Source organism: Alternaria atra (genome assembly GCF_907166805.1).
Source record: "Alternaria atra isolate CS162 genome assembly, contig: 21, whole genome shotgun sequence".
NCBI lineage: Eukaryota > Fungi > Ascomycota > Dothideomycetes > Pleosporales > Pleosporaceae > Alternaria > Alternaria atra.
This window is the reverse complement of record NW_025091319.1, coordinates 6,392,693-6,404,127: the sequence shown is the minus strand read 5'-3', so window position 1 is coordinate 6,404,127 and position 11,435 is coordinate 6,392,693. Positions and strand designations below refer to the sequence as shown.

Below are 11,435 nucleotides of genomic sequence, written 5' to 3'. Positions count from 1 at the left end.
ATTAAACAACTTCCAAGTCATCGTCGTCGTCGTCCATAGCAGCAATAAGTCCAGCATCTAAACCACCTAAACTCTCTCGTCCTGGCTCGCGAATGCCTTTTCCATCCAAGAAGAGACGAGCTTTCTTCTTTGCTGGACTGGCTTCTCGTGTACCGCGGAATGCAGAAGGCACTTCCTTCTTGGGTGATGGGATACGGCCGTACTTGAATCCCCAACCGACGGGGTCGCTCGAGGTTGATGATTTCGCTGATGCTGTTCGTTTACGTTTAACGGGCGCCAAAGAAACATCGGCAGACGTACGGTTAAGCAGACTACTAAAGTCGGTGTCGGCCGGCTTGTCAGGCTTTGCACCTGTTGAACCTTGCGACGACGTGTACCCTCTTGCGGGCAGATTCTGAGTACCAGCACCCTTCAGTTTCATGTAGTCACCTCCCGTACTGCCATCTCCCATTGTACCAAGCTTCTTGGCAAGCTCCCTTTCCTTCTCCTTTTCGGCCAACTGTCTGCGGAAGCGATCTTCTCGATTTGCTCCGCCTTCCCAGTTCTGGTGGTCTCGGTCGATGAGTTTGGCTGCGCCGCCGGGCCGTGGTGCGATGTAGACAGTCTCGTGAAGTTCTCGATCATGGTACTTGCCTTCCCTTTTGAGTTCATCGCCTTTGGGGCCACCACGTCGACCGCCGAACATGCCGCCGCCAGGCCCTCCACCAAAGCCGGTCATGGTGTTGACTTGCATGCGACCTTTCTTGGCTTTCTCAACCTGGAGTTGGATGTGAAACTCGCAAAACTCGGTCTTGCGGCCGTCGATCCACTGACCACATTCTTTCCCATCTTTCCGTTGCGCATGACAGAAGTCCAGATCTCGCGCTGTGCCGAGTTCGAGTATGGTATCGTCAGAGCTACTGAGCTTCAAGGAGAACTTGCCGGTGTCGCGATTCCGTGGTGGCATGATATCTGGGTTGAGAATGGCAACCAGCGTGCCAAGGGGAAGTTTCCAGAACTGCGAGAAGCCAGTGTCAAACAGGAACAGGTCAAGCTCCCATTTGAGATCTGTCAGACGGATGACCATGAACTTGCCGTTTTGGTCCATGTCCTTGTCCTGTTTGCCTTTGGTCTGATCCTTTGCTGCGTTCTTGGAGTTGTGTGGTGTCGACTTTGAGCAGATGACCCCAAGAACTACATAGTCGTTTTCCCAATCTGGCGGGTCGTACTCAGGCGCTTTGACGGTCTTCAATAACTGTGGTATGGTGAGTACTGTCTTGCCCTCGAGCGTGCGTGTTACAACATTGTGTTGCATTTCTCTAGACTTGAGGTGTAGACCAGAGAACGATTCAAAGCTGGGCGCATCCGTGCTGTCGTCGCGTGATGAGATCTCGGCGTACTTTGCTGCGGTCGGGGTGGTGCCAAAACTGCTAGAGGAAGATTTCGAAGCGGATGAAGTTGGGCGTGAACTTTCGGGTCTGAAGGACAGTGTAGAGCCTGGCCTTGGGGTAGGTGGATTCCCAAATGACCGACTTTGCAGACTTTGTGTTCGGCTGTGATTCCTCAAGGCCGGCGGTGGCATGTCGCGCGAGCTTTGGTCGGAACTCGTTCGTGAAAGTGATGGTCGATCTTTGATTCCTTCAATATTCTGCAAGCCAAAGCCCCTGCTCCTCCTCTGCTCGGCCTTGTCCTCCTTCTCTTCACGCTCCTTCTCCTTGTTCCTGCTTTCTGCGATGCGCTCACTGAAGGACTTGATCTTTGGCGTTTCTGGTCCTCTTGATGAGCCCAACCGTGACAGTCGCCCAGGGGTTCCCGGCCGCTTGAGACTAACATCGCGGGCTGTAAGTCCTTTGTCTATGCCCAACATGACCCGCGCAGGACTCCTGGGCTCAGTAGGCGCTTGTCGCATGCGTACTGGTGAGCGTGGTACTTCGACATCTGTCTCGTGTTTGCTGTCGGGTCGCGAGAGGTCGATTCTGCGCATACTTGTAGCCATGCTCGCTCGCGATGATGCGCCGTTACGGTCCATGTCCAGAGACTCATTCTTCTTCTTCTGCAGCGCCTTCAACTTCAGCTTAGCCTCGATAGCCTGTAGCTGCAATTGAAGCGTCTCCTCATCCTCCTCTCCATCGCTGCCGGCCTGTACACCTCCGCGCGACATGGGGCGTCGTTTCGAGGGGGATGGTGAGGCTGAATCGCGCTGACGCCGGCTCTCGTACCTTTTACGTCCGGATGGTGAGCTGAGAAGCGCTTCGACAGACGACTGTGGGGGCCAGTTGGGTTGGTTGTCTTTGACTGTCACAAGAGTCAGCGCACGTTCAGGACCGTCGCACGCACTTGTTACCTTTCGACTTGGGGCTCTCCCGCACGATCATTGTTGTGATGGTGCAGTCTCGGATGCGCTATCTCGCGGCAGCCCATAGCAACGCCAGTACTATGGTCGGGAAAAAGCAAGATGGTGAGATCTCCAGGCAAGAATCACAAGCGTAAAGGCGGGACCCGTTGGCGTTTGTTGACACCGGACTGTGGTTCACCCCAGACTAATCTAATCCGAAACCGTGACGTGACAGGGATTGCGCGTGTTGCAGTTGACCCACGCGACGCGACTGAACTTCTGGACTCTGCCGTCTTACAGATTCCGAACACCATTTACTGTCTCACATAATTCCAATTGGACTGACATATTTATCACAATGGCGCGCACACGTTCGAAACCCGCAAAGACGACGCCCAAGGAATCCACACCTGAACCCACCACTTCCACAGCCAAATCGCTACCTGCAAGCACCTCGAATCCCCCGAAACTCTTCGTACTACCAAAAGACACATCCAAAGATGCGCACATAGTCAGTCTCGACAATCCCGCAAACGAGACACCATCAAGATACTACTTTTGCCCTGAGAAAGGCTTCTATGAGTTCACGCGCATCGCAGCGCCGAAGAAAGACTGCAAGAGTTGGTTGATAACGGGAGAGAAAAGCGAAGGAGACAACACAGAAGCGACAGATGCTTCAAGAATAGGAAGCGGCTACATCACCAAATCCGCCGACTTGTTCATCGCAACACCAATCGACATCCTCTTCCTCGTTCTACCCGCCCTCACACCAAAGTCAGCAAAAGACACCAAACAACACTTCCTCGCCTTCGATGATTACCTCGACACACTCTCTTCGGCTTCGCCGCATTGGAAAGCGCTATCGTCACAATACTCCACGTTGAAAACCATGGTAGAAAAAAGGATGAGAAGAATATGCGACACAGTCGACGCAGGCGAAGAAACCATGTACCGCCTCTCCCACTCCAAACTTCTCGAAGTCCTGCTAGCAAAAGCCGAGCGCATGATAAAGAACGGACTCCCACCGTCCCTAGAAGAAAGGTACATCAAGACCGCTTTAGAAATCCCCATTATGAGCATAAAGCGGGAGGAAAGCACATTAAGTGCCGTCTCAGCAACTACAGATGCAGAAGAAGAAAAGGAGAACAACCGGACAGCCGACTCTCAAACAAGCGTGGAAACCACCATAACAACACCCGACGACGCCCCCTCAAAACCTACCCTCACAACCCCCAAGGAGATCCCGCAACTCCTCCGCCTCCGGACATCCCTAACTTACCTCCTTTCGTCTTACGTCCCCCCAGTGCTGCGTCCTTCTCTTCTCGCCCTCCTAACCTCACGCTTCACACCTCTCGACGCCCACCTATCCTCCATCGCCGCCCTAAAGTCTGAAGCCCTCTCTTTACGCTCCCTCTCCGATAACATAAGCCGGAAGCGCGCTATTGAATTGGACGAAGAAAAAATAGCGGAACGAGAGGAGAAGAAGAGGAAAAAAGAGGACGAGGAGAGGAAGAAGAAGAGTGAGGGAAGAGGGGTTAAACAGCTGAAGAAAGTTGATACAAGTGGTATGAGGAAGATGAGTAGTTTTTTTACCGTCAAGCCGAAAGGGAAGTAGACGGGTTTTTGGCTGTGTGGGAATTTGTAAGATGGAATAAGAACATGAGGTAGAATTTGTATATCATGGGGAACTTCTACATGTACAACATCAACATAGCATAGCGCAGCACGTTGAACAAACATTCTAAGAGTTGTCAATCATATTTTCCTTGATCTATACTATGGTTCCTATCCTTTCCCCCCATTACATTCGATTCAACCCCCAATCACCGTATGCTATGTTGGTGCCTGATGAGGAAAAATTCCCAAACGCCAAACTACCGCATACGTTGATTCACAGTTGAACCACCATTTCCTACTAACCTTGTGGCTGTTCATATAGCCAACAAGAACACCGATCACAATGCCAGAGCAGCAAAGAAGGTTCTACTTCCTTCAATGCCAAACAAACATTAAAAGGCCGTGAGTTATGCGCACCTTTCGTAATGCTAATGTAATCGTGGGTATCCTGATCTTGTTGTTTGATGTCAAAAAACACAAAAAGCAAACGCTCGCTATGCAAACAATCAGTCACAAAGGACCTGATGCAGAAGTGGATAAGCTAGCATGTCTTCAAGACGAACGGGCTGGGGTACCGTTAGACGCTGCCAAATGACATGGAGGAGGTGGAGTGCTCACTGCGAGCTCGCTTGTCTGCCGCCTCGCGCTCAAGCGGCTCACCGCTGCGCTTCTTGGATGTCTTGACTGAGCTGCTTGAGCTGTGCGCTGACTTGACTCGCGACCAAGAGTCGAACGAAATCTCTGTCAAAATATCAGTATGCAGTCAATATATGCACACATGGAGTGACTCACCCTTCTTGAGCTTGCGAGTCGTAGGCGGCGGCGTCGTGGCCAACGATGGCGTTGGAACGACGCTCTTTCCCTTCCTACGACTCGGGGTTGCGATTGGCTCGTCAATTTCGGTAGTCGCCTCCTCCTCATCAGTCTCGATACCGTTTGCACGGTTGCGCTCTTTGATCTCTGCTTGGAAGAGAAGACGTGGCTTGATAGATGAACGAGTGAGCGGACGGCGTGCCTCGTGACCAATCTGACGGCGTACTTGCTTGTCGTCGGCGGAGAGGTCGTCATCTTGCTCGGCCTCTGAAGCGCCGGAGGGTGCATCGTCGTGGAACTTGCGGAAGACCTTGCGACCCCGGAAGATGTACACCATGCCTTCGTCACGATCGGCAGCCGCCTCCATCTTAACTGTCTTTCGGTCGATGACCTTCCTTGACTTTTGAGGAGTAGCTTTCGCCTTGCCCTTACCCTTGACTGTGATGAACGGGTTCTCTTCAGTTTGGGCACCGGGTGTAGGTACACGTTCCTTGGAGTCGGTGAAGATGGAGATCTTCTCGGTGTTCTCGTCCATCTGCTCAGCGAAGCTCTCTAGGGTGTATAGGTTCTTTGTCTTGCGGCCTTTGCGTGGGGTTGGCATCGCTTCTTCGATAGTAGACGGGCGGTTGGTAGGAAACAACACGCGCGCTGTAGAGCTCACGTCTTCGACGCGGCGCTTGCGCGGGGTCTTCGCTGGAGTGGGTAGCATTCCCTGTGTAAGTCAGTATGTTTGCTCGTACGTGTCATAGTTGGAGGCGCTTCGGCTCTCGACGCGGTCGGTTGGCAACCGTATCGAGCCCAAGGCTAGCTCTCTCAAGTAACGTACTGGAACCATGTTTGCGAATAGAGAGCGTCGTGAAGATGTTGGTGCGGCGTTGTCGGAGTCGGAGTCGAGCGGATTGAGGTCCAAAGGCGCACGACGGGTCGAGCGTGGGGAGCGGAATTGTTGTGGGGATACTGGCGACGACGGCGGTGAGAGTGCGAAAGAGGGATTTGTACGGGCAGCAGAGGTCTTAGATGATGAGGCTGTTGGTGTGATGTCGCGCCTGGTCCGTGGGCCTGACCGCTCCTGTTGGTGAATGTGAGTATCGTGTTTGGCGGCCACTCTGCGCGATCGGCGCGGTGAAAAGGGCTCATAGGTGTCTCCATGCAGCGGCGCGGGCGGCGTGTGAATGCGACGGGGAGGGGAGGGTGTGCGCTCCATATTGTGGTGATGCGAGTGTTTGTTTGGGATGGGGCAGTTGTGGTGTTGTTGTAGCAATAGAGGTAGGAATTGTGGATATCCAAAATCAAAACAATGACACCAAGCTTCAATGTTGCAGCGTCTCAACGTCTAAAGTGTCAATTGATGATGCAATATCGATATGCGCGCAAATGGAAAGTTTGGTAGGGCTTGTGATGGTGAGGGTGAAGGACAAAGCCGAGTGGAGACAATGGGCTATGTCTCCGATCGATGGGGACTGAAGGAAAGCGCGAGGTTGGGAAGGAAGGCGCAGATGGCGGGTGCTCCTTCCTTGGCGCAACGCGGAACATCAACAAACCCCTGCACGTCCCTTGCTAACCGCTGGCCCCGCCAAACCAAATACGTCAAACACGCCAACGCCTGTCAATTCAAAGTGCTGCCCGTGTCACCAAATCAATTCGTCTAGACGAGTCCGACACAATACACAACACAACACAACATGGACCCGCCAAATTTGGGGGCGCTTGACCTTTCCGACTCGGACGAGGACGCTTTGTTTGACACGCCTGCCGCGCACAAGACCAAGAAGAAGACAAAAGATGTAGACAGTGATGCGGGGGACGGTGCAGCAGACGGGAAGACACGTTCAAAGGAGTCGCATTATACTACAGAAGAAGCGCGTGAAGCAGCCTTGCGCAGGGAGCTGGAAAGCATAAGGAACGTCAACAAGGTCATAGAGGGCGTTGTCGCGAGCCTGCAAAAGGCGAAGGACAACATGGCTGTAAGGGACACAATTAGAACTGCCGCAGTCTTCAGACTGACGATGAATAGACTGTATCACGCACTGTTCAGAACGCGTCTACCCTGCTCCAGACATGGACTCGCATACTTTCCCAAACCGAACACAACCAGCGTCTGATCCTGAACCCTCAGTGGCAGGGTGCTACGCAAGACCTGGTCGATATCGAGGAAGAAGAAGTACACCGTCAGCAGGCTGCACAACGCCGGGCGGCAGAAGAGCAGGCGCGGAGAGAAGCTGCTGCGAGGAAGATCGAGGAAGATCGCAGGAAGGCAGAAGCAGCCCCGAGAGCAGGCACACGAGGAAGGGGTAGGGGCGTTAGACCACGAGGTGCTTCAACATCGTCCACAGGAAATTATGTTGGTGTGGGAGGACAGGCAGGACGTGGTGTCAGTCGCAGCGACTCAACACGAGGTCGAGCTGGCAGCGGCATAGGACGAGGGCTGCCACGGGGAAGGGGAAGAGGCTTGGGTTGATGGACTTGCATGCGCTTACGTCTTCGCCATACCTCGAATCGACATCGAATCAATACAGGAAATACCCAGCCGATTTTGAACACCGGGACGTGTACTTTGTAGTTTGATGGTATCGAATGCTGAAGTCGACGTGCACTATCGAAAGTGCATCGTGCAATCCAAATCGGGCTAGCTGAGCATGTCGCTCGCCTCAACTCTGGGGTACTTTGTAGCTTGTCGAGACGCGAAACTTTTCTCCAGGGCGACCGCGTCATTGGCACTAGGTTTCGTACCTGCAGCTCGATGCAGCGTACGGGCCGGAGTGGTGATGCGGGTGTGTTTCTCAAAACGGCTAAGTTCAAGGACCCCACTTGTCGTCAGTTGGACCCCGCCGTTCAATTACCTGAGATCTTGCGACCATCCGGAGGTTCAAATAGATTCTCCGTTTCCTGCTCTTTGGATCTCTTTCCTGTTCTTCCTTCTCGTCCGCCCTTCCAACTCTGAACCTCCATATCACACAATGGAAGTTCCAACAGCAACGTCGCTACGCGACATCTATCCCGAGGACGCGCTCCCAGTCGAGACAAAGCGATGGGAGAGCCTTCTCGCCAAGTTCAAGGACCTCTACGGCAACCAAGCAGACTTTGTCGCTAGGAGCCCTGGACGCGTCAATATCATTGGCGAGGTAAATTACCTACAAGAATTCTATCACCCTTGACTGACGACTGTAGCACATCGACTACTCTTTATACGAGGTCCTACCCATGGCCATTACCGCCGACTTCATCATGGCTGTTGCTGTACGACCGAGCGAAGAGAAGCCGCGTATACGGATAGCAAACTTGAACTCGGAGAAGTTCCCCACCCGCGAGTTTGACATCCCCGAGGGAGAGATCTCAATCGACGCTACCGAGCATGAGTGGACCAACTACTTCAAGTCTGGACTGAAGGGCGTATCACAACTACTACAGAAGAAGCGGGGCAAGTTCACATCTGTGGGCATGGATATCGTATGTGACGGCACAGTACCGAGCGGCGGTGGTCTATCGAGTTCAGCATCCGTGGTCTGCACAAGTTCTCTTGCTGTACTGGCCGCGAACGGCGAAGAGAAGATTGACAAGACCGAACTGTGCGAACTTGCGATTGTTTCCGAGCGCGCGGTTGGTGTCAACTCTGGAGGGTAAGTCTGATTAAGCACCTGGAGATAGCACAGCTAACATACCCATAGTATGGACCAAGCAGCTTCCGTCTTCTCCCTCCGCGGCTCTGCCCTCTACGTGTCGTTCAAGCCCAGCCTCAACTACACAAACATCGAGTTCCCGAAAACAGACCCTGAACTCGTCTTCGTTACCGCACAGAGTTTCGTCGCCGCGGACAAGCACGTCACAGCTCCCGTATGCTACAACCTACGTGTCGTAGAGTGCACATTAGCAGCAGTCTTCTTAGCGAAGGCATTCGGACTGAAGAAAGAGCTCCCAACAGACTCCTCCCCGCTGGGCGTCAGTCTACGCGGCTTTCACGACACCTACTTCGAAGACAAAGAAGGCGTCTCAGACAACACCAAAATCTCCGTCTCAGAGTTCGAAACCCAGCTGACAAAGCTCATCCAACATACCGAAGACTACCTCCCTCAAGAAGACGGCTACTCGCGACAGCAAATCAGCGGCCTCCTCGGCATCTCAGAAGACGAACTGAACCAGCGCTACATGTCCAAGTTCCCCGTTCGCGCCGACAAATTCATGCTCCGCCAGCGCGCCCTCCACGTCTTCACAGAAGCCCTCCGCGTGATCAAATTCCGATCGCTACTTGCTTCACCGCCATCAAATGATCGTGTGTACCTACAGTCACTAGGTGATCTCATGAACACAACTCAAGACTCCTGCCGCGAAATCTACGACTGTAGTTGTCCTGAGCTCGATGAGCTGTGCGATTTGGCACGTGCGGCTGGATCGTGTGGTAGTAGACTTACGGGTGCGGGGTGGGGTGGATGTAGTGTGCATCTTGTGCCTAAAGATAAGGTCGAGGCGGTCAAGAAGGCGTGGGTTGAGAAGTACTACAAGAAGAAGTTTCCGGATATAACTGAGGAGAAGCTGGGACAGGCTGTTGTTGTTAGTGAGCCTGGGAGTGGATCTATGCTTTTCAAGGTTACGGGGGACAAACTTGCTTAGACAAGGGAGTTAGCGTTGGGTGAAGAGAATGAGGTCGATGGATTGGGCATGCCCTCGTGCAGTCTAGACGTGGTAGCGTCAGATTTCGCCACGGTGTTTGAGCAATTGTAGTAATGACTCTGAACACAAGACACAGATATCGGGTTTGTCTCGTGTTGGTTCCTCACTGAAACTGTTTGAATACGAAATGTTTCACTTCTTTACCTGATATCCTTCCGTCAATATGTACTTCATGTCACATTATCACCAGCTTTGCTTCACGACATCACGAGTCACACAAACACTATGACAAGTATCATCGTGTCAACTTTGATAGCTTCTACAACGTACACTTCTATATTCTCACACCAATCTTCTCCTCCACGTAGGCGACCTCACAGCTTTCGCGTCCCTCGACATCCTGTCTATCCACTACGTCTTGATCGACACACTGTGAATCTTGTCTTCACGCTTTACTTCCATACTTCCACACACCCGTCATATCGTAGCCGAATCCTAACCGCCCATTTACCCACAACGACGATGCCTAAGCGTGACGCAAACCGACGCAGGAAAGCAGCGCGCAAGAACCGTGGTCAATCACACGACAATTGGAACCAAAGTCAACTGGCATATTCACAGCAATTGCAGTACAATGATGCAATCTACGCCAATGGAGATGTTATGGCTGCGGCAAGTTTCAGTGAAGATAGCATACAAAGACAACTTGGGTATTTAGTGCCGGTACCACCACCTCAAGCAGGTATGAGACCGATTTCTCAAACAGGGTGCTGGTATACATATACACATCCTGTTACGTTTGAAGATATCGTTGTGTGGGTTGATAGGCGGTACGGGAGTGGGTTTGCTGGTGAGGAAGCGCACTATGATGGAGATAAAGAGTCGGCATACAACCAAGATACGCAAAAGTCTTCTTCACCGCTACGGTATGAGTATAGAGAGGGTTACCACGACTCAATATTGGAAAACCAGACAGAGGACTGGTGGAGATTGTTCGGTCACGATGTACCGGTGCAATTCATTCTTGCTCTTGTTGAGGCGCCTGAGGCTAAGGTTGAAAGATTTGGACATGAAGGCAGAGAGGAAGACAGTGTGGTGGACCAGTTCAGTCCGCAATTTATACAATCTGAGTCGAGGGGGAAGATGGAAGGGGAATGGCACGCTGCAGCCAACTTTGCGCCTTATCGTACTCCTGAGATGGAACCATGTTCTGGAGTTGAGACGACGAGGTGTGATGGGTCGGAGAGCGAGCAGAGTAGACGGGAGGAGGCGGAAGGAGATGTAGTTGGGATTGTGACAGGAGAGTTCGTTGATAGGATTGTGCGAACATGTAGGGAGAGGGATGATTGGGAGTGTGACTTTTGTGGAGTAGAGTGCTTTTTCTGGACTGTCAAGGCGGATGCGACAAAGGCCTGGTAATGTTGGGGAGTCGGAGGGTGCGTATAGAAAGCGCGATGGTAGTATGGAGGTACTGCCATGCTGAATCTGATCCAGTGATTCTTGGAGCTTGTCTAAGTTTGAGCATTGATTCAGCGTCCTCTGTTGCTTGGCTTCTAGGTTCGTTACGAGTTTTCGTCCATTGGGCATTCGATCGTAAGATATGATGCCACTTAGTCGGTTCACTACAGATATCCAGGAGTGTATCGAGGACTACACATAGTCTCGGAGTAGATACGAATTGTACCCCTTCCGGATACTCTGATGGGTATTATGCTAAGTTACCGGCTGTTAGGCAGATTTGTTGACACGCCAGACCGAGACCCCGCTTCATGAATCTTCGTCTATAAGTAAGAGAGATTCAGAATTATAGTTATGTCAAGCCATGAAGAATGTGGAAAACGGGCCTAGAGAGGTCTCGTGTCCTACTGGTGATATACTTATACATATATACCACCTTGTAATCGACAAGAGACAGCTTTCCCTGCCAGATTGTGGACAACCTCAATCACAAAGTTGGTTTGCATCACTACACGTTGTATACTAGGGCTTTGCTATGCAAAGTCAAAATAGTCTGCGCTTTTCCAATCTCACACGAAAGAACCTATCAACCACAACGTGTCACACAAGGATATTGGCAAGTCGGCAA

At 52.0% G+C, this 11,435-nt stretch overlaps 6 protein-coding genes across 6 annotated transcripts; 4 read left to right on the top strand and 2 right to left on the bottom strand.

The window, feature by feature from the left end:
- Position 1: 1 nt before the first annotated feature.
- ALTATR162_LOCUS2583 (uncharacterized protein) lies at positions 2-2,354 on the bottom strand (the record flags this gene model as incomplete). Its single annotated transcript, XM_043310189.1, has 2 exons — positions 2-2,274; positions 2,324-2,354. The coding sequence occupies 2 exons, from the start codon at positions 2,352-2,354 to the stop codon at positions 2-4; spliced, it is 2,304 nt and encodes a 767-aa protein (XP_043166124.1).
- Positions 2,355-2,672: 318 nt separating this feature from the next.
- ALTATR162_LOCUS2582 (uncharacterized protein) lies at positions 2,673-3,929 on the top strand (the record flags this gene model as incomplete). Its single annotated transcript, XM_043310188.1, has 1 exon — positions 2,673-3,929. One exon carries the CDS (start codon positions 2,673-2,675, stop codon positions 3,927-3,929), a length of 1,257 nt encoding a protein of 418 aa, XP_043166123.1.
- A 554-nt stretch (positions 3,930-4,483) lies between these two features.
- ALTATR162_LOCUS2581 (uncharacterized protein) lies at positions 4,484-5,948 on the bottom strand (the record flags this gene model as incomplete). The annotated part of the gene is made up of 4 exons (XM_043310187.1): positions 4,484-4,497; positions 4,550-4,672; positions 4,724-5,456; positions 5,571-5,948. 4 exons carry the CDS (start codon positions 5,946-5,948, stop codon positions 4,484-4,486), a joined length of 1,248 nt encoding a protein of 415 aa, XP_043166122.1.
- Positions 5,949-6,426: 478 nt separating this feature from the next.
- ALTATR162_LOCUS2580 (uncharacterized protein) lies at positions 6,427-7,202 on the top strand (the record flags this gene model as incomplete). Its single annotated transcript, XM_043310186.1, has 2 exons — positions 6,427-6,708; positions 6,759-7,202. The coding sequence occupies 2 exons, from the start codon at positions 6,427-6,429 to the stop codon at positions 7,200-7,202; spliced, it is 726 nt and encodes a 241-aa protein (XP_043166121.1).
- A 499-nt stretch (positions 7,203-7,701) lies between these two features.
- On the top strand, positions 7,702-9,349 carry ALTATR162_LOCUS2579 (uncharacterized protein; the record flags this gene model as incomplete). The annotated part of the gene is made up of 3 exons (XM_043310185.1): positions 7,702-7,866; positions 7,913-8,361; positions 8,410-9,349. The coding sequence occupies 3 exons, from the start codon at positions 7,702-7,704 to the stop codon at positions 9,347-9,349; spliced, it is 1,554 nt and encodes a 517-aa protein (XP_043166120.1).
- A 522-nt stretch (positions 9,350-9,871) lies between these two features.
- ALTATR162_LOCUS2578 (uncharacterized protein) lies at positions 9,872-10,768 on the top strand (the record flags this gene model as incomplete). The annotated part of the gene is made up of 1 exon (XM_043310184.1): positions 9,872-10,768. The coding sequence occupies one exon, from the start codon at positions 9,872-9,874 to the stop codon at positions 10,766-10,768; it is 897 nt and encodes a 298-aa protein (XP_043166119.1).
- Between the last annotated feature and the right edge of the window lie 667 nt (positions 10,769-11,435).